The sequence below is a fragment of the Pongo abelii genome, chromosome 16, assembly GCF_028885655.2.
Source record: "Pongo abelii isolate AG06213 chromosome 16, NHGRI_mPonAbe1-v2.0_pri, whole genome shotgun sequence".
NCBI lineage: Eukaryota > Metazoa > Chordata > Mammalia > Primates > Hominidae > Pongo > Pongo abelii.
The window spans coordinates 58,511,266-58,534,306 of NC_072001.2; the positions used below are offsets into that span (position 1 = coordinate 58,511,266).

The window sequence follows — 23,041 nt, forward strand, 5'->3', positions numbered from 1 at the left end:
AAAGATGGAATTAAGTATGCTAAAGGCAGGAATCTTTGGCCAGCTGACCAGTTCAATTATTAAGTAAAAGACAAGGTATATGGCTCAGTGTGGTGACTCATGCCTGTGATCCCAACACTTTGGGAGGCCAAGGTGGGTGAATCACTTGAGGTCAGGAGTTCGAGACCAGCCTGGCCAATATGGTGAAGCCCTATCTCTACCAAAAATACAAAAAACTAGCCAGGTGTGGTGGTGCACATCTGTAATCCCAGCTACTCAGGAGACTGAGGCATGAGAATCTCTTGAACCCGAGTGGCAGAGGTTGCAGTGAGCTGAGATCATACTACCGCGCTCCAGCCTGGGCAACAGAGCCAGACTCTATTTAAAAAAAAAAAAAAAAAAGTTAAGTGGAAGAGATAAAAAAAAAAGTGAAGAAATCTTTGGAATCATGAACTGTTGATAATAAAAAACAATGCTAGTTATGAAAATCCAAAAAACAGTCATGGGTCCATAAAAATATTAAATAATGCATATTATAGATTCCTTAGTCATTTCAAGATGTCAAAATGGGAATTTGAGATAAGAATTTTTTTTTTTTTTTGAGACGGAGTCTCACTCTGTCACCCAGGCTGGAGTGTAGTGGCGCAATCTCCACTCACTGCAACCTCCACCTCCTGGGTTCAAGCAATTTTCCTGCCTCAGCCTACCGAGTAGCTGGGATTACAGGTGCCCACCACCATGCACAGCTGATTTTTGTATTTTTAGTAGAGACAGGGTTTCACTATGTTGGCCAGGCTGGTGTTGAACTCCTGACCTCATGATCCACCCACCTCGGCCTCCCAAAGTGCTGGGATTACAGGCGTGAGCCACCATACTCGGCCTAAGAATTTTTTTGTAAAAATTAGTCAAAATAGGTAAATCTATTGAGACAGAAAGTAGATAAGCAGTTGCCTAGGACTAAGTGTTAGGGGAAATGGGGAGTGGCTGCTAAGGGGTATTGGTGTTTTTTGGGGAGTGATGAAAATCTTCTAAAATTGACTGTAGTAATGGTTACACAACTCTGAATGTATTAAAAACTATTAAATTGTACACTTTAAATGGGTAAATTATATGGAATGTGAATTGTTTCTCAAAAAATATATTGCTGATTAAAACTTTCACTTAAAACCCTTAATAGTTAAAAAAATTTGACAATAATGTTTTAAATATGCTTTTCTTGTTTTAAAATCATATCTGTTATTCCAAGATTTAAAAGGAAGTAAAACACTTGCACCACTGAAACTTTATTTTTACTCCCCTAGAAATAGAACCCTCTCCCTGAAACAATTGTCCAACTTTCACCCCTTTGACTTTCATTCAGATTTTCAAGAACACATATAGGCCAGGCACGGTGGCTCATGCCTGTAATCCCAGCACTTTGGAAGGCCGAGACGGGCAGATCACAAGGTCAGGAGATCGAGACCGTCCCGGCTAACACGGTGAAACCCTGTCTCTACTAAAAATACAAAAAAATTAGCCGGGCGTGGTGGCGGGTGCCTGTAGTCCCAGCTACTCAGGAGGGTGAGGCAGGAGAATGGCATGAACCCGGGAGGTGGAGCTTGCAGTGAGCCGAGATCATGCCACTGCACTCAAGCCTGGGTGACAGAGCGAGACTTGGTCTCAAGAAAAAAAAACACACACACACATATAAATAGCAGACAGCCTACATAACACAGTAAGTCCTATAAACAAAGTATGAAGAAAATGCTGAGGAAGTCCAGCAGCTGGAACTCACTATCCTCACATAGTCTACTATTATCTCTTTAGAGGACTTGCCTGTCAATCTGCAACTTACCTTCATCATGACACTTAGTGCATATTTTTGATCTTCCCGCTTTGCTGCAGCTTTTGCTTCTGTAGCTTCTTTTGCTCTCTCTTGTGCTTGTAAAATAGATTTTTCTCTAATTCTTTGCATCGTCTCTTTGTCAACTAAAATGTACAGAATATTGCTAAATTAGAATTATGATAAATTTGCTTTACTTATGAGAAAACTACTTAAATAAACTGACCCACGATGAGATTTCTTTGGACCCAACTTCACAAGGAACATGGAAAACATTTTTCAGTATTAAACTGGCCAAGAAGCTAATATTAAAAGGTAAGCAACTAACTGTAATAATAATGAATGACTAGAGAATGAAGGGGTTGAAGAGGAAGAAGAAGGGATGGGGGAGGGACATAAGAGGCAGGTAATGAGAGGGAGAGGGTGAGGATGAAGGTGCAAGGACACATTTATCCTCTTTCTTCTCTGTTAAGAAACTAGGGCTATTTGCTTATAAACCTGATCACAATAAATCATCATTTATATAATATATAATTATATTATATATTATATATTATTTTATATTATATATAAAATAATATATAACCTAGATTATATATTATATATAATCTATATGTAACCTAGATTATATATTATATATAATCTATATGTAACCTAGATTATATATTATATATAATCTATATGTAACCTAGATTATATATTATATATAATCTATATGTAACCTAGATTATATATTATATATAATCTATATGTAACCTAGATTATATATTATATATAATCTATATGTAACCTAGATTATATATTATATATAATCTATATGTAACCTAGATTATATATTATATATAATCTATATATAATATATGTTATATATATAATATATAATATATAATATAATATAATATTATATATATAAAACCTTACCATTCACAGTTTGTTTGTTTGTTTGTTTTCCTGAGACAAGGTCTCTCTCTGTCACCCAGGCTGGAGTGCAATTGAGCAATCACAGCTTACTGCAACCTTAACCTCCTGGGCTCAAGCAATCCTCCTACCTCAGTTTCCTGAGTAGCTGGGACTACAGGTATGTGCCACCACATCTGGCTAATTTTTAAATTTTATGTAGAGACGAGGTCTCACTACATTGCCCAGGCTGGTCTTGAACTCCTGGGCTCAAGCGACGCTCCTACCTTGGCCTCCCAAAGTGCTGGAATTACAGGCATGAGCCACCACGCAAGATCTCACAGCTATCTTTATATTTGATGTGGCCCAATGTTTCACAAACTGCAGGCTGCAATCCGTTAATGGGTAAATTATCTTATAGAGGGAAGGATCAGAGCCTGAGGGAAAAGATCTAGCCTTTAAGCAGGAAAAAAAAAAACAGAAGGGGAGAGGAGAAAACTTCAGGGGAAGATAAAGTGGGGGAGAGTAGATAAGGGGTGGGTAGACGGATGAATCATACCCCAGGCATGGGTTCTTAACCTTTTTTGTACAGCAGACACCTTGGCAGAGTAGTGAATCTTTATAAATCCTTTCACAATGTTTTAAAATGTATGAAATATACAGGTCTATAAAGAAACTCAGTTATATCAAAACAGTTATAAAACATTAAGAAATAAAATTGCGATATACTTTTTTTTTTTTTGAGCCAGAGTCTTGCTCTGTTGCCAGGCTGGAGTGCTGTGGTCCGATCTCAGCTCACTGCAACCGCCTCCTGGGTTCAAGCAATTCTCCTGCCTCAGCCTCCCAAGTAGTGGGGACTATGGGCACACATCACCACGCCCACCTAATTTTTGTATTTTTAGTACAGACGGAGTTTCACCATGTTGGCCAGGATGGTCTTGATCTCCTGACCTCGTGATCTACCCGCCTCGGCCTCCCAAAGTGCTGGGATTACAGGCGTGAGCCACCGCGGCCAGCCAAATTGTGATACATGATTATGTGCTTCTTTATTAATGCATTAATATATAGCAACAAGTCTAATATTGTAATTTCAAAGTAGTAATGAGTATAAAAGAGGTATCTCTGATATAAACATACTTTTGTTTTTGTTGATACTACTTGCTATGGTATGAATGTTTATGTCTCCCTAAAACTCTTATGTTAAAATCCCAACCCTTAATGTGATGTTATTTGGAGGTGCGGCCTTTTGGGAGGTAGCGTCCTTATAGAGAAGGCCCCAGAAAGCAGACTTGCCCCTTCCACCATGCGAGGACACAGTACAGTGCCATCTATAGGAAAGTGAGCCCTCACCACATACCAAACCTGCCAGGACCTTGATCTGGACTTCCCAGCCTACAGGACTGTGAGAAATAAATTTCTGTTGTTTATAAGCTTCTCAGTTGATGGTATTTTGTTATAGTACCCAAACAGACTAAGATACTACTATTGTTTGTTGCCTATCTTCACAATTGAAGAGAATGTTAAATATCAGTTAGAGGTAAGTAAAACTGTGTAATTTTATTCAGCTAAGATCTTGGCTAAGAACTAGGACTGAAATTAGGTCTGAAGCCTCTTCTCATCTCTCCTCCTGTTTAAAAACAGGAAGGTAGACAGCTAAGTCAGCTTCAGGGGCAGAAATAACTGGAAGAGCATTAACTTCCCAAATGAAATACTCCATGTCTAATAGAAATAAAGAGTGTATCAAGAAGGAATTTCCAGAAAAAATGAGAAAAATTAGAGTTTGAATAATGAGGTAGACAGTCTACGTGTATAAACTGGAGTTGCACAATATTTTATGTGAAAAACAATGGTTAAATAAATAATCCCACTGAATTGCAAGTAAAATTGAGTTTGATTTCTTTTTTTTGAGAGAGGATCACATACTGTCACCCAGTTGGAGCACAGCATTATGAGCATGGCTCACTGCAGCCTCCAACTCTTGGGCTCAAGTGATCCTCCCACCTCAGCCTCCCAAGTAGCTGGGACTATAAGGCACATGCCACTATGCCCGGCTAATTTTTTTTTTTAATAGAGGTGAAGTCTCCCTATGTTGCCCAGGCTGGTCTTGAATTCCTGGGCTCAAATAATCCTCCCACCTTGGCCTCCTAAAGTGCTGAGATTACTTTAGGCATGAGCCACTGTACCTGGCAAAACTGAGTTTGATTTCTTTCTTGTTTTTTTTTTTTTTTGAGACCGAGTTTCACTCTTGTTGCCCAGGCTGAAGTGCAATGGCGCAATCTCGGCTCATCGCAACCTCCGCTTCCCGGGTTAAAGTGATTCTCCTGCCTCAGCCTCCTGAGTAGCTGGGATTACAGGCATGCGCCACCATGCCCAGCTAATTTTGTATTTTTAGTATAGATGGGGTTTCTCCATGTTGGTCAGGCTGGTCTCGGACTTCCGACCTCAGATGATCAGCCCGCCTCAGCCTCCCAAAGTGCTAGGATTACAGGTGTGAGCCACTGCGCCCGGCAAACTGAGTTTGATTTCTAAAGGAATCTCAAACCTGGTTTCTGAAGTAGAATCAATGTTCATTGTGATATAAATTAGTGGTTTTTTATTTTTTTTGAGATGGAGACTCGTTCTGTTGCCCAGGCTGGAGTGCAGTGGTGAGATCTCATCTCACTGCAGCCTCCGCCACCCGGGTTCAAGCGATTCTCCTGCATCAGCCTCCCAAGTAGCTGAGATTACAGGCATCCGCTACCACGCCCGACTAATTTTTGTATTTTTAGTAGAGACAGGGTTTTACCGTGTTGGCCAGGCTGGTCTCAAACTCCTGACCTCAGGTGATTCACCTGCCTCGGCCTCCCAAAGTGATGGGATTACAAGCATGAGCCACTGCACTCAGCTTAAGTCAGTTTTAAGACTGTTTTGATTTGTCTAAATCAGAGGTTGGCAAACTACGACCCATGGGCCAAATCCAACCTGCCACCTGTTTCCCCTCAGCCCACAAGCCTTGAATAATTTTCACATTTTTAAATGGATGAAAAAAATCAAAATAACATTTTGTGGCATTTAAAAATTAGATGAAATTCAAATTTCAATGTCCATAAATATGAACCATCTGTGGCTACTTTTGTGCTACAATGGCAGAGCTGAATAGATGTGACAGAGACCATATGGCCTGCAAAGTCTAAAATACTATCTGGTCCTTTACAGAAAAAGTTAATTTACAGGAGTCAAAATAAACGTACATTCAATTTTAGGTAAGAAGTCAAAACAGACTGGGTGTGTTTTATGACATCTTCAGGCCCCGACATGGACCTACGGCGTCACAGAGGAAGTAAGAGGTCAAAAAACAGGAACCTGATTCTTTAAAACTCTTTAGGTAGTCCGGGGCTCACTAAAAAAAAAAAAATTAAGTGAACTGGCTATGTTAACCTACCTTAACCAGTATTCTCTGAGTTGAATACCCGATTTTAGAAAAATAAATTCTACCTTGGTCTTGGAAATTAAAAATTAAATTCCACTACCAGATACCAAGAAAGCCTTGATAGAAAGAATGGCTGCAACTCTTTCTGCCCTCAAGAGTCCATATTCAAGGCTTAATGCCAAAGGCTTAAAAGAAACTCCAGGCAGTAGTCTGGGTGCAGTGGTTCACGCCTGAAATCCCAGCATTTGGGAGGCCAAAGTGGGAGGATCACTTGAGCCTAGGAGTTCAAGACCTATGGGCAACATAGTGAGACCCTGTCTCTACAAAAATAAAAGTAATTAACTAGGTGTTCTGGTGCACACCTGTAGCCCCAGCTACTAAGGAGGTTGAGGCAGGAGAATTGCTGGAACCTAGGAGTTTGAGGTTACAATGAGCTATGGTAACACCAACCGCACTCCAGCGTTGGTGATAGAGTGAGATTCTATCCCTTAAAAAACTCAAAATTAAAAAAAATAAATTCCAGGCAGTAAACATAAAGTATTAGAAAACATGACAACTAAAGAAGGAAGGAAGAAAACAGGGCTAAAGCAGTAGAGGACAATTACCGACTATCGAAGCTGATCTTGGTATTAGTACAAAGTACTGACAACTAGCTTAGTAAGACTACAGAGAACTAGCTTTAAAACTGGGGATGTCAGGCCGGTTGTGATGGTTCATGGCTGTAATCCCGGCACTTTGGGAGGCCAAGGCGGGTGGATCACTTGAGGTCAGGAGTTTGAGACCAGTCTGGCCAACATATAGTGAAACCTTGTCTCTACTAAAAAATACAAAAATTAGCTGGACGTGGTGGCGCACACCTGTAGTCCCAGCTACTTGGGAGGCTGAGGCTGAAGAATCACTTAAACCTAGGGAGGCGGAGGTTGTAGTGAGCCGAGATCGCACCACTGCACTCCAGCCTGGGCGACAGAGCGAGACTCCATCTCTCAAAACGAACAAACAACAACTGTGGATTTCAACTTTGGCTGCACATTATAATTCCTGGAAAGCTTTTCAAAAACTTCCAACACCTGAGTCCTATTCCCAGAAACTGATTTGACTGGATTAGGGTATTTTAGATTAGGAATTTTAAAATTCCATAGCTGATTGGAATGTGTAGCCAGGGTTGGGAACATCTGCTCTAGAGTTAAACTGCTAAGGCTCCAGTTCCAGGCTGCCAGTCACTAGCTGTGTGATTTTGCCAATTACTCAAACTTTCCATGTGTCAGTAGCCTCCCCTGTAAAAAAAGGGTAATAATACCTAAGTGACAGGTTGTTTCATAGAATTACAGGCATGTTAACGCCTAATGCAAAGTTAAGTACTCAATAAAGGCTATGTATCAGGAGGGCTTACCCTTAAGATATGAGCCCACATCTTCTGCTTAATGTGCTCTAACTTTGACTAATTCAGCCTTTAGGTTTATTTAAATGGCTGCTGAAGCACTGTATCACTTAAATTAGCCTCATAAGCCTTTTTTTTTTCCTAAAAGAGCAATTGAAAGAGTAGGGTATGCCACCCCAAAATATGCTGCTTTCATATAGCGATCATTTTGAGTTAAAGGCACTTGAAAGCAGCAAATGCAGGGAGAGGTTTTGTCTGAACTCCTCTTATCTGCCTAAAAACAGATTTTCCAAAGAAACCCAAGCGTCATAAATGCCTTCCCCTGGAGTTTCATTAACCAGGGAATATTGACTATTCTCCCAGAAGAGGAAACTACAAGTCAACACCACACTCTGACAAATTTTGTTAAAAACTATCACATTTCCTATCTATTCTTCTAAGGATCCATTCATCTTTCCTAAAAATCATTTCCTGTTCTAAGTGGCCTACATCCCCTCCCCCTTCCCCTATTAAGACAGTCCCTAAGCTCTCAAATCTCACCGCTTGGGAGGTATTCACTTTTTTCCCTGTGATGCCCTCAAGCACTAATATTAAAAATTAATAAATTTCTATACATTTTCTTTTGTCAATCCTCCTGTTGTTAGTTTATTTTATAGACCCAGCTATTGAACCTTGGAGAGTAAAAGGAAAGTCTATCTGGCCGGGTGTGGTGGCTGGCACCCGTAATCCCAGCACTTTGGGAGGTCAAGGCAGGTGGATCACTTAAGGTCAGGAGTGTGAGACCAGCCTGGCCAACATGGCAAAACGCTCTACTAAAAATACAAAAATATTTAGCCGGGCTTGGTGGCGGACACCTATAATCCCAGCTACTTGAGAGGCTGAGGCAGGAGAATCCCTTGAACCCCGGGGGCAGAGGTTGCAGTAAGCCGAGATCATGTCACTGCACTCCAGCCTGGGCAACAGAGCAAGACTCTTAAAAAAAAAAAATCTATCTTCCCCTACACAATATAGGTGCTTCAAAATAGAATTTTTTAAAAGGTCTGAAACAGAAAAGGTACAACCAGATGAACATCTTTTAATAAAGAACTTACCACCCGTCACAGAAAGGGTCTCCCACATGGCCGCTTCTTTTTTATACAAGGTGAAGACAATGGTGTCATTCCCAATCTTTGCTTTGCTGCTCTCATCGTCTATGGGAGCATAAAGAAATGCCTCAAATAAAAATGGAGGAAAGTTGACCTATGCAGAAGGGTGAAAACGGAAACTAAGTTAATTACGCAAATTAAGCACGCGTATTAAGAAACACGTGAAAAAGGCAAAATAACGTTCTAAAAGGCCCACTAAATTTATGCCAGGTAGTGAAAGATTAGCAAGGCATATGAGGAAGCCCTGGATAAAAGTAGTCTCTGATCTGATTATCTGTCTACAGACGGTGTGTCACCTGTATGGGATTCATTTTTTTAACAGGATTAAAAATTTAGGACGTTTATCTGCAAAGATGAGCCTGTTGCTCGTGCCCAGCTGCGCTCTTGCAGAGAAGCTTCGGACCACACCTCTGGAGACCGGCAGGCAAGACTTGCATTCTTACCTTCAGATAGTTTTCCGTGCAGAACACGTCCGTGTCTCTGACGCACACGCCTTTGAGGGGCAGAGACAGAAAGACCGCAGTCTTCGTCTGCTGCCAGCTGTAATCGCTAACCTGAAGGGGCATTCCGGGAGCAACGGGAGCGGATAGCGCGGCTGGTTGCTGCTTGCGCCTGCTTGGTTGCTAGGGAAGCTGGGGTTACCATGCGCCAGCCCTTCCGGGTCAGGCCGGCCGGGAGCCCTGCGTTCCCAGCGTGCTCCGGCGCCACCACTTCGCGGACTCCATGTGTGACTATCCAGGCGCCCAGACCAGAGAGTGATGCCGATTCTTGGGATTACCTTACGATCTGAGCGAATGTTCGAAGAAGTAGGCCCATACCCTCTGCTTGAGAAAAAAAAAAAAAAAAAAGCACTCCGTGGGTCGGGCGCGGTGGCTCACGCCTGTAATCCCAGCACTTTGGGAGGCCGAGGCTGGCGGATCACCTGAGGTTGGGAGTTCGAGACCAGCCTGACCAATATGGAGAAACCCCTTCTCTACTAAAAATACAAAATTAGCCGGGCGTGGTGGTGCATGCCTGTAATCCCAGCTCCTCTGGAGGCTGAGGCAGCAGAATCGCTTGAACCCAGGAGGCAGAGGTCGCAGTGAGCCGAAATCGCGCCATTGCACTCCAGCCTGGGCAACAAGAGCGAAACCCCGTCTCAAAAAAAAAAAAAAAGAAAAGAAAAAGAACGAAAGAAAAAAAAGCACTTCCAGCCTGATAATGCTAAGGAGGGCTGTGGGAATAAGGCTCGGGAAAGCAGCCCATGAGGAGCAGGTGCAATGCCCATACGCCATTGGTGCGATGTCTTGTCTGTTTATTCTGACTGAGGCTATTAAGAGTTAGCGCTAGTTGTTCTGTTTTGCAGATTTCTTGGTCATAGAGACTATGAACAAATGTGAACCTGAAAGAGCCAATCCGTCAACATCCAGAGTGGCTAACAGGGTCTAAATTTAAAATAGAGACAAGTGGCCATTTACCAACTAGAGGTCACACATGGACTCTGCGTTCTCCCCAAACCCACACCTGTGTTGAGTGTTGGGGCTTATAGGGCTCACCTGCCTCAACCAATCAGGGCTCAGCTGTATCAACCAATCAGAACTAAGTGCAGTTCAATCCTTCATTTGTATGAACAAACCTGATTGGGAACCTGGGCAGAAACTTTTGCTATAAAACCCAAACCCTCCCTTTGTTCTCCGGAATGCACCTTTGCTTTACACCTGAGGCTTCAACTCCCCAGTTTGCAAAATGTTCACTGAAATAGTTGCTTTGCTCCAAATTCCTCTTCAGAGAACGTTTGTTCACAACACATACCAGGAGCTTGTCTAAGCTATTGTATCCTGCAAGTCCTAGCAACTGTAAGGCCGCCAAAAGCACCTATATAGGTTTTGCTCCAAAGTTTGAAAACTGAGGAGAAACGACCCTATGATTCATCTGACAAATGCTTTGCTACAAATCGGGAATAGGGTAAATTGGAATTACACTGACACATTCCATAAGCGCTTAAGTAGAATCTGAACTTAAGTGCTGCAGAGAAGCTTGAAGATTATGTAGTCTTATTCTACATATTTAAGGAACCTGAAACCTATACACCAACCATTTTCGTATAGATTAGTAGCAGACCATCATTAAAATCCTGATCTCTTAACTCCCATTCCAATGTTTTTGCTCCAGGCTGCTTTCTCTGTACACCCAGTTTATAAATTACTGGGATAAAACAGTGAATGTCTACAATATTTAGATACACACAAATTACTTCCCACTTGGGGCTTTTGATTTTAAACTTTTTTTAAACTTTAAAAAAATAAAACAAAAAAACAGGGAAACTGGGCCTTTGAGGAAATCTGAAAGTATAATACAAAATCCTGGATTTTAAACTTATTTACTTTCGGAAGCCTTTCTTTCACACAAATTTCAATGCTCCTTAGAAATTCATTGAGGAAAGATAAGGAGCAACAGACTTGAAGAGAAAACCATCTTTTTCCCAAAACAGGGCACCCTCACTACCTTAGCAGTTCATCATCTCAAGCTTCTGGTAACTTTGAATACTAGGAGTCATCCTAGACTTGCTTTCCCTTGTCCCTTTAAGCTGAGAAACCCACGAATCCCATGGATTTTTTTTTTTAATTTCTTTTGTCATTTTCCCCCTTTTGTTCTATTCCTACTTTTACCATATTGTTTCCAAATCTTATGTATCTTCGAAAGACAGGGTTTATGCATGTCTTTCATATAAAATGTTAAAGTCCAGTTTCTCCCACTATAAGAAATAAAAGTGAGATTTTATATGCATGAAAGATAATAATGTAAAGGATACTTTGTGCTGTTGGGGATTTCAGGAAAATCTGTTAGCAATCACTTTGCTAAACACATACACACCTCTGCAGTGAAATTATTCTCCTGACTGCCATGATCCTACTAAACTTTTAGACTCTGAATGAATTATACCTTAAAAACTTGACAAGTTGGCTGGGCATGGTGGCTCATGCCTGTAATCCCAGCACTTTAGGAGGCCAAGTTGGGCAGATCACCTGAGGTCGGGATTTCAAGACCAGCCTGACAAACATAGAGAAAGCCCGTTTCTACTAAAAATACAAAATTAGCCGGGCATGGTGGCGCATGTCTGTAATCCCAGCTACTCGGGAGGCTGAGGCAGGAGAATTGCTTGAACCCAGGAGGCAGAGGTTGCCATGAGCTGAGATCGTGCCATTGCACTCCAGCCTGGGCAACAAGAGTGAAACTGAGTCTCAAAAAAAAAAAAAAATTGGAAACTTAAAAAAATAATACTTGTATGATATTGGAGTAATAAAGGATTTCTTTTTTTTTTTTTTTTTTTCAGATGGAGTCTCACTCTGTCACCAGGCTGGAGTGCAGTGGCGTGATCTCGGCTCACTGCAACCTCCACCTCCCAGGTTCAAGCGATTCTTCTGCCTTAGCCTTCTGAGTAGCTGGGACTGTGGGCATGCACCAAGACGCCCAGCTAATTTTTGTGTTTTTAGTAAGGATGGGGTTTCACCATGTTGGCCAGGATGGTCTCAATCTCCTGACCTCATGATCCGCCCACCTCAGCCTCCCGAAGTGCTGGGATTACAGGTGTGAGCCACTGTGCCTGGCAGGATTTCTTAAATATAACATAAAAAGCACTAATTAGGGAGGCAAAAAATTAAAAACGAACTAAAATTAAGAAGTGGTGCTCACTGGGGTGGGCAGGGTGGCTCACGCCTGTAATCCCAGCACTTTGGGAGGCCGAGGCAGGTGGATCACTTGAGGTTAGGAGTTTGAGACCAGCCTGGCCAACATGGTGAAACCCCATCTCTATTAAAAATACAAAAATTAGCCAGACGTGGTGGTGTGTGCCTGTAATCCCAGCTACTCAGGAAGCTGAGGCAGGAGAATCGCTTGAACCTGGGAGGCGGAGGTTGCATTGAGCCGAGATTGTGCCACTGCACTCCAGCCTGGGCAACAAGAGCAAGAAGACTGTCTCAAAAGAAAAAAAAAAAAAAAAAAAGAAGTGGTGCTCGCCAAAAAGCATAATAAAGACTGTTAAGATCTCTGAAATATGCCCTTCAGCCAGAGACACAGGGACATTTGTGGTTGAACAAGTTGAATTCATTGCTCACTGAGCAAGAGAGAACACACATCATGGGGTGTCTCAGTAAGACAGTGTTAGAATTTAGGGGAAGGAGGTTTGGTTCCCCATAGTTTGAGTGTTTTCAGAAAGCGAGGGTAATTCTATTGATGGAGTTCAGGACATGCTACCCCAAATTATGACACTTTAATTAAATTTTTACAATTTAAATATTTAAAAATTAAATATTTTAAGCTGAAGGAGTTGGAGAAGGAATCTCTGACCTCTCCCTTCCCTGGCCCTTCTCCCATAAATCAGGTCATAAGATAAGACCCTCGTGTGAGAAGTGCTCTCCCTGTACTCAAATGAAAGAAGCATCCTTATCTCCAAATAAGCAATCTGAACAAACAAGGAGTGCGAAGTTCTCCCCAGTGTAATACACTTAGCTCATATCCTTTGTGTTATTAGGTTTTCCTATGACTTTTCATTCTCTATCAAACCTAGCATAAAAATGCTCAGGTTTAATCATTTCTTCCATTCTTCATGTCCTTAAGAAGGTTCCCATGTTATGTAAACTTATATTGAATAAATTTGTATGCTTTTTGTCTTGTTAATCTCTCTTTTCTTACAAAGGCCCCAGTCAAGAACTTAGAAGGGTAGAAGGAGAAGATATTTTTTCTTCCCTACGTGATGATTGGTAAAAAAAAAGTAGCTGTTGCTCCTGAATGACTACTGGGTAAATATCGAAATGAAGACAGAAATAAAGATGTTATTTGAAACCAGTAAGAACAAAGACACAACGTACCAGAATCTCTGGGGCACATTTAAAGCACTGTGTAGAGGGAAATTTATAGCACTAAATGCCCACAAAAGAAAGCAGGCAAGATCTAAAATCGACACCCTAACATCACAATTGAAAGAATTACAGAAGCAAGAGCAAACACATTCAAAAGCTAACAGAAGGCAAGAAATAACTAAGATCAGAGCAGAACTGAAGGAGATAGAGACACAAAAAACCCTTCAAAAAAATCAGTGAATCCAGGAGCTGGTTTTTTTTAAAAGATCAACAAAATTGATAGACCTCTAGCAAGACTAATAAAGAAGAAAAGAGAGAAGAATCAAATAGACGCAATAAAAAATGATAAACGGGATATCACCACCGATCCCACAGAAATACAAACTACCATCAGAGAATACTATAAACACCTCTACACAAATAAACTAGAAAATCTAGAAGAAATGGATAAATTCCTGGAAACATACACCCTCCCAAGACTAAACCAGGAAGAAGTTGAATCTCTGAATAGACCAATAACAGATTCTGAAATTCAGGCAATAATTAATAGCCTATCAACCAAAAAAAGTCCAGGACCAGATGGATTCACAGCCAAATTCTACCGGAGGTACAAGGAGGAACTGGTACCATTCTTTCTGAAACTATTTCAATCAATCGGAAAACAGGGAATCCTCCCCAGCTCATTTTATGAAGCCAGCATCACCCTGATACCAAAGCCTGGCAGAAACACAACAAAAAAAGATAATTTTAGGCCAATATCCCTGATGAACATCGATGTAAAAATCCTCAATAAAATACTGGCAAACCGAATCCAGCAGCACATCAAAAAGCTTATCCGCCACGATCAAGTCGTCTTCATCCCTGGGATGTAAGGCTGGTTCAATATACGCAAATCAATAAACATAATCCATCACATAAACAGAACCAAAGACAAAAACCACATGATTATCTCAATAGATGCAGAAAAGGCTTTTGACAAAACTCAATAGCCTTTCATGCTAAAAACTCTCAATAAACTAGGTATTGTTGGAACATATCTCAAAATAATAAGAGCTATTTATGACGAACCCACAGCCAATATCATACTGAATGGGCAAAAACTGGAAGCATTCCCTTTGAAAACCGGCACAAGACAAGGATGCCCTCTCTCACCACTCCAATTCAATATAATATTGGAAGTCTGGCCAGGACAATCAGGCAACAGAAAGCAATATAGGGTATTCAAGTAGGAAGAGAGGAAGTCAAATTGTCTCTGTTTGCAGATGACATGATTGTATATTTAGAAAACCCGATAGCCTCAGCCCAAAATCTCCTTAAGCTGATAAGTCACTTCGGCAAAGTCTCAGCATACAAAATCAATGTGCAAAAATCACAAGCATTCCTACACACCATTAACAGACAAACAGAGAGCCAAATCATGAGTGAACTCCCATTCACAATTGCTACAAAGAGAATAAAATACCTAGGAATCCAACTTACAAGGGATGTGAAGGACCTCTTCAAGGAGAACTACAAAACACTGCTCAGTGAAATAAAAGAGGACACAAACAAATGGAAGACCATTCCATGCTCATGGATAGGAAAAATCAATATTGCGAAAATGGCCATACTGCCCAAGGTCATTTATAGATTCAATGCTATCCCCAACAAGCTACCAATGACTTTCTTCACAGAATTGGAAAAAACTACTTTAAGGTTCGTATGGAACCAAAAAAGAACCCGCATAGCCAAGACAATCCTAAACAAAAAGAACAAAGCTGGAGGCTTCACACTACCTGACTTCAAACTATACTACAAGGCTACAGTAAACAAAACAGCATGGCACTGGTACCAAAAGAGATATATAGACCAATGGAACAGAACAGAGGCCTCAGAAATAACACCGTACATCTACAACCATCTGATCTTTGACAAACCTGATAAAAACAAGCAATGGGGAAATGATTCCCTAGTTAATAAATGTGCTGGGAAAACTGTCTAGCCATATGTAGAAAGCTGAAACTGGATCCCTTCCTTACACCTTATACAAAAATTAACTCAAGATGGATTAAAGACTTAAATGAAAACCCTAGAAGAAAACTTAGGCAATATCATTCAGGACATAGGCATGGGCAAAGACTTCAGGACTAAAACACCAAAAGCAATGGCAACAAAAGCCAAAATTGACAAATGGGATCTAATTAAACTAAAGAGCTTCTGCACAGCAAAAGAAACTATCATCAGAGTGAACAGGCAACCTACAGAATGGGAGAAAATTTTTGCAATCTATCCATCTGACAAAGGGCTAATATCCAGAATCTACAAAAAACTTAAACAAATTTACAAGAAAAAAACAACCCCATCAAAAAGTGAGCAAAGGATATGAACAGACACTTCTCAAAAGAAGACATTTATGCATCCAACAGATATATGAAAAAATGCTTGTCATTACTGGTCATCAAAGAAATGCAAATCAAAACCACAGTGAGATACCATCTCACACCAGTCAGAATGGCGATCATTAAAATGTCAAGAAACAACAGATGCTGGAGAGGATGTGGAGAAATAGGAACACTTTTACACTGTTGGTGGGATTGTAAATTAGTTCAACCATGATGGAAGACAGTGTGAAGATTCCTGAAGGATCTAGAACTAGAAATACCATTTGACCCAGCAATCCCATTACTGGGTATATGTAAAAGATTATAAATCATGCTACTATAAAGACACATGCACACGTATGTTTATTGAGGCACTATTCACAATAGCAAAGACTTGGAACCAACCCAAATGTCCATCAATAATAGACTGGATAAAGAAAATGTGGCACATATACACCATGAAATACTATGCAGCCATAAAAAAGGAGGGGTTCACGTCCTTTGCAGGGACATGGATGAAGCTAGAAACCATCACTCTCAGCAAAATATCACAAGGACAGAAAACCAAACACCACATGTTCTCACTCATAAGTGGGAGTTGAAAAATGAGAACACATGGACACAGGGAGGGGAACATTACACACTGGGGCCTGTTGGGAGGTGGGGGGCTGGGGGAGGGATAGCGTTAGGAGAAATACCTAATGTAAGTGACAAGTTGATGGGTGCAGCAAACCAACATGGCACATGTATACCTATGTAACAAACTTGCACGTTGTGCACATGTACCTTAGAACTTAAAGTATAATAATAAAAAAAGTAGCTGTTGTACATTTTATCCAGAAAGGAGGTGTCTGTTATCTTATGCATGACACAAAGACCTTGTTTTTGCCTATGCTTAGATAATATTATGAAGTGGCCTTGTCTCATTTTATTGTGATCTCAGAGTACTTTTGTCTCAGCTTGGTATTCTATGAGATTTAAATTGTTAATGTTCAACAGAATAATATTATGGCCCAGCTGTGAGTGCCAGGTCAGCTTCTGAATATCAGGGGCTGCTTTTTGCCCTCTTTCTCAATAATAAACAAGGAGAACATATAAACAAAATATATAGAGAAAAAGAAACACAACCCCACAATAAAATGGGCAAATTGGCATAATCTTATTAATGTGAATACCTGCTTATTTTATAACCAGGAATTCCACTCCTATGTATCTATCTTAGAGATTTCTAGCAAGTTCCTAGGTGATGCTGATGCTTTGTGAACCACTATCCTACAACAGGGTTTTTCAACCTCCACACTATTAACATTATAGGCTGGATCATTTTGTATAATTTAGGCTGCCCTGTGCCTTTTAGATGTTTAGCAGCATCCACCCTCTTAATTCTAGTAACACTCCTGAGTTCTAATAATAAAAGTGTCTCCAGACATTGCCAAATGTCTTCTGGGTTTCGGGGATGGGTGGGAATAGCAAAATTTCCCTCATCTGAGAATTACTGCCCTAGAAAAAGTCTTGGTCCTATACACTAGGAAACATTTATAGGTGTTCATAGCAACTTCATAGAAAAAAACCTGAAAACAAGCCAAATGTCTTTCAACAGGTATATACACAAAACAGAATATCATACAACAATAAAAATGAGTGAATGATAGCTATACATTGGATGGATGAGTGAAAAAAGCAACTCAAATAATATCCTCAAGAAATAATGCTATTTTATACAACTTTTACTTTTTTCTTTTTTTTGATGGAGTTTCACTCTTGTCACCCAGGCTGGAGTGCAATGGGGCATCTTGGCTCACTGCAATCCCTGCCTCCCAGGTTCAAGCGATTCTCCTGTCTCAGCCTCCCAAGTAACTGGGATTACAGGCACCCACCACCAAGCCTGGCTAATTTTTTATATTTTTGTTAGAGGTGGGGTTTCACCATGTTGGCCAGGCTGGTCTCAAACTTCTGACCTCAGGTGATCCGTTCACTTCCATCTCCCAAAGTGCTGGGATTACAGGCATGAGCCACTATGCCTGGCCTTTATAAAACTTTTGAACAAAGGAAACTAAATCCACTAGATAAGGATTCCTAGGTATGTGGTAAAACTATACAAACACTTCTCTACTTACAATGGGGTTACCTCCTGATAAACCCATCATAAGTTGAAAATATCCTATGTCAAAAATACATGTAATACACTTAACCTACCAAACATCATAGCTTAGCCTACCCTACCTTAAACATGCTCAGAACACTTACATTAGCCTACAGTTGGGCAAAGGCATCTAACATAATAAAGTGTAATAAAGTGTCTAATATACCCTGCAATTTATTGAATACTGTATTAAAAATGAAAAACAGAATGGTTGTATGGGTACTCACAGCATGCATAAAGCTTTTGCATCACTGTAAAGTTAGGAAATCAAAGACAAACCATCATAAGTCAGGGGCCGTCTGTAAAGATAGGCACTAGAAAGGATAGTGGTTAACTCTTATGTGAAGTTCATACAAGTGGGAGCCTTTTTGGTAACCAACAGGACTGATTACCACATAGTCACACTGTATGAATTAAAACGAAGGCCCTGAATGCACATTGTGTCTCACGCCTGTAATCTCAGCACTTTGGGAGTATCACTTGAGGCCAGGAGTTCAGGTTACAGTGAACTATGATTATGCCATTGCACTCTAGCCTGAGTAACAGGGACTCTAAAATTAAAACAATAAATAAAATAAATAAATACAATTAAAATTAAATACAGAGGTTCTCAGAATGTGGTCCTCCCCACCACCACCAGCAATATTACCATCATCTGGGGACCTGTTAGAAATGCAAATTCCCAGTCTCCTTCTAGACCTATTGAACCGGAAGTTCTGGAAGCGGGCCACAGCAATATGTGTTTTATCCAGCCTACCAGATAATTTTGATACACACCAAAGTTTGAGAACCACTAGATTAAGAGATAAGTTTTACTGGGGAAAGGGGAAACTTACATAACCAAGAGAAAACACAGGTTTCCCCCTTCTCCCATCATCCCAAGGAGCAACACGCTGGGGCCAGAGTAGTCTGCTGGATCCATGGTGTGGGTTTGCATAATAGGAGAGGAATCCCATCCCCTTGTTGCTCTCCTATTTATAGGGCACACACAAAAAGAACTTTGTCAGTAAGGAAACTACTAGAGCACCAGGCAGTCTGTTTACAGGCATTTATTTGTTTGTTTGTTTGAGACAGAGTCTCACTCTGTTGCCCAGGCTGGAGTGCAGTGGCACGATCTCAGCTCACTGCAAGCTCCACCTCCTGGGTTCATGCCATTCTCCTGCCTCAGCCTCCCCAGTAGCTGGGACCACAGGTGCCCGCCACCATGCCCGGCTAATTTTTTGTATATTTAGTAGAGACGGGGTTTCACCGTGTTAGCCAGGATGGTCTTAATCTCCTGACCTCGTGATGCGCCCCCTTGGCCTCCCAAAGTGCTGGGATTACCGGCATTAGCCACTGCGCCCGGCCCTATAGGCATTTTTTGAAAAAGCCCACTATCCAGTATCTGGAGACCTTGGGTCACACAGAAAGTTGTTGGAACTTGTGTTGGAAGAAACTATCCATCCCATGAAAAGCTGAGTTCAGGTGTAGCCCATCCAACTGTGAGCCAGAAGGTCCAGGTCCCACTGGCTGGTTGCCCAGGAAAATCCAGAAAAAACACCCAAGGTCGTTTTTGTTTGATTCTGTTCATTGCATTAAAGCATGCAATCAATCAGAAAGCATCAAGGAGATTGACAGGTGTATTAGTCTGTTCTCACGCTGCTAATAAAGACATACCCAAGACTGGTTATAAAGGAAAGAGGTTTAATTGACTCACAATTTTGCAAGGCCGGGGAGGCCTCAGGAATCTTACAATCTTGGTGGAAGGGAAAGCAAACACGTCCTTCTTCACATGACCGCAGCAAGGAGAAGCGCAGAGCAAAGTAGGGGGAAGCCCCTTATAAAATCATCAGATCTCATGAGAACTCACCCACTATCACAAGAGCAGCATGGAGGTAACTGCCCCCATGATTCGGTTATCACCCACTGGGTCCTCACGTTGGGATTATGGAAACTACAATTCAAGATGAGATTTGGGTGGTGACACAGCCAAACCATATCACCAGGTTATTTTTTTCCTCTCTCTGTAATATTCAGTGATAGATTTATACTTATTCCTTTTATTATTAATAGTTTATGTATGTAAATACATAAATTATTTTGTTTGTAAAAAATATTACAAGTTTAAAGTAAAAATTTCAAAACAATCTCTATAGTACACAAGCATACTTATTTCCTTATTTCATATCCTGAGGTTCTTAGAGAGTGTAACCATACATTATGAAGCAAAAATTAAGTATGATTTACTATTCATAACCTAAAATTAATTACCTATAATTTTATTTACTTTTGATGTGCAAAATTCGAAATTTTGCCATTGGAAAAGGTTGCTTTCTATGTTTTCTTAATACCACTTTGGAACTTTAAGAGGCATTTAAAAAAATCCCTCATTCTGGTAGCAGATCACTTAGGTCCACCTTAAAGTTTTTTCTTTTCTTTTTTTTTCTCTAGGAAATGAAATTCTCCAAGAACTTTTAGCTCTATTTAGTGGAGAATAGCTTTACAGACCAAAGTCTAGGCACTAGGTGTTAAATGCATTAGTTATTTTGCTATTTTAAATTTGGGCTTTAGGAAATGATAATGTGATTTGAAATTAAATGAGAATATCTAGGTAGAGGTCATGTAGAATGTGAAGTGACCCTGCATAATTTTCCTTTTCTTTTGCATCCTAATATCTTAGATATATATTTATAGGGTATGAGCTTGATTGGTTCTCCTATTAGACTTGTTTTGGCACGATACCACTTATTTCATTTTTTTTTTTTTTTTCCAAAACAGAGTCTCACTCACTCCATTACCCAGACTGGAGTGCAGTGGTGTGATCCTGGCTCACTGAAACCTCCACCTCCTGGGTTCAAGTGATTCTCCTGCCTCAGCTTCCCTAGTAACTGGGACTACAGGCGTGTGCCACCATGCCTGGCTAATTTTTTTGTATTTTTAGTAGAGACGGGATTTCACCATGTTGGCCAGGCTGGTCTTGAACTCCTGACCTCAGGGGATCTGCCCACCTCAGCCTCCTAAAGTGCTGGGATTACAGGCGTGAGCCACCACACCCGGCCTAGTTATTTAATTAAAAAAAAAAAAAAGTTTTAAGGAACTCTTAAGGAGAACAGCTATTATTAAGGTAGAATTTTGTATGCTTAATTAATCCTTAAAGAAGATTAATAAGGGGAGAATATAAACAAACATGAAGGTTTGTTTTTGTGTCATCCACACATTTTTTTAAACATTTTAAAATTGAGTTTAGTTTATAATTGAGTAGAGTTCAAAATGTTAACATTTTGTCATTAGATAAATGCAAACTCCTATTTGTATTTATTACCTATGCCAAAACATTAAACTGTTGAAAAAATGTATTAAAATATATCAGTATATTTAACCACATTAATTTTGAAATACAATTAATATTATTCATGAAATATTAAGCCATTACCCTGTACGTGTAGCAGGACGAACCACAGACAAGAACCCCTCAGACGACACCGAGTTGTGGAAGGAAAGGGCTTTATTCAGCTGGAAGCATCAGCAGACTCACGTTTCCAAAAACCGAGCTCCCTGAGTGAGCAATTCCTGTCCCTTTTAAGGGCTTACAACTCTAACAGGGGCCGCGTGAGAGGGTCGTGATCAATTAAGCAAGCAGTGGGTACGTGACTGGGAGCTGCATGCACCGGTCATCAGAATGGAACAGAACAGGACAGGGATTTTCACAATGCTTTTCCATACAATGTCTGAAATCTATAGATAACACAAGCAGTTAGGTCAGGGGTTGATTTTTAACTACCAGGCCCAGGGCGTGGTGCTGGGCTATCTGCCTGTGGATTCCATTTCTGCCTTTTAGTTTTTACTTCTTCTTTCTTTGGAGGCAGAAATTGGGCATAAGACAATATGAGGGGTGGTCTCCTCCCTTATTCCCCCGCTTTGAGAACCTCAGTCATTAGTGGGAGTTCTCACTTTCATCCTCACTACCCATGTCTTCTTGCAAGACAGATCGATAGTGATTCATATAGTACACTTGTTCTGAAGCATTTTGGTGAACTAAGGTAGCGATGAGGCTTTTTATCATTTGAAGAAGTACAGGTAGCAAACAAGGGAGCAGTAAGCAGGTTCCTATTACTATTATAACTCCTATTATAAGAGTTTTAAATCCTCCTAGCACTGGGAACCATTTTCCAAACATGGCCCCAGGATCAAATCCATGCCACTCTTGCACGGGCACATGTGCCAGTTTTATCATATCTCTGACTATGTCTTCAACTACTTGCCCTTGATCATCTACGTGTAGACAGCAATTAGTAAGGTTAAATTTCCCACAGACCCCTCCTTCAGCTGCTAGCAAGTAGTCAAGAGCCAATCTATTTTGATAGATAGCATTTCTCATCTGAGTTTCTTGCCAGGCCAGAATAGTCAAGGCTCTGCCGGTTTTATTAGTGATTCTTTCTTTCTTTCTTTCTTTCTTTGAGACGGAGTCTCACTCTGTTGCCCAGGCTGGAGTGCAGTGGCACAATCTTGGCTCACTGCAAGCTCTGCCTCCCAAGTTCATGCCGTTCTCCTGCCTCAGCCTCCTGAGTAGCTGGAACCACAGGTGCCCGCCACGACGCCTGGCTAATTTTTTGTATTTTTAGTAGAGACAGGGTTTCACCATGTTAGCCAGGATGGTATCGATCTCCTGACCTCGTGATCTGCCTGCGTCGGCCTCCCAAAGTGCTGGGATTACAGGTGTGAGCCACCACGCCCAGCCCATATTAGTGATTATTTCTAAGACAGCTTGTAACCGTATGATTTGGTTGAGCACGTAAATGGGGGTCTAGTATCCCCATGAACCATCTCGTGCCCAAGTAGCAGGCCCATAATATTGTATGATTCTCTCAGGGGGCCATTCATTATCTTTCCAATTTCCTATAGCTATGCTTCTCTTTTCATGGGAAGCATAGACAGGGAAGCCCAGGAGTTCACCTGTCTTTACGAGCAGTAGGAAGAAAGATGGTTTAATAGTGCCAATAATACAACTACCTGCCCACTGGCCAGGTAATTTAGCGTAAGCTCTATGCCTACATAGCCAGTACAATCCAGTGGGGGCTATCCACTCCCGGT

The 23,041-nt window shown here is 40.9% G+C and overlaps 1 protein-coding gene across 6 annotated transcripts in view; it reads right to left on the reverse strand.

The window, feature by feature from the left end:
- Positions 1 to 9,451, reverse strand: part of DNAAF4 (dynein axonemal assembly factor 4) — an 88,328-nt gene extending 78,877 nt beyond the window's left edge. For 4 of the 6 annotated variants that reach the window (XM_054531525.2, XM_024232380.2, XM_024232381.3 and 1 more), the window contains exons 1-3: positions 9,074 to 9,451; positions 8,577 to 8,724; positions 1,814 to 1,947 (exon numbers count right to left, since the gene is read on the reverse strand). In XM_054531525.2, coding sequence (XP_054387500.1) covers positions 1,814 to 1,947; positions 8,577 to 8,724; positions 9,074 to 9,196 — 405 coding nt within the window. In that variant the 5' untranslated portion in view covers positions 9,197 to 9,451. The remainder of the gene's footprint in view (positions 1 to 1,813; positions 1,948 to 8,576; positions 8,725 to 9,073) is intronic. The other 2 variants (XM_054531527.2, XM_054531526.2) reach the window with 2 other exon arrangements.
- Between the last annotated feature and the right edge of the window lie 13,590 nt (positions 9,452 to 23,041).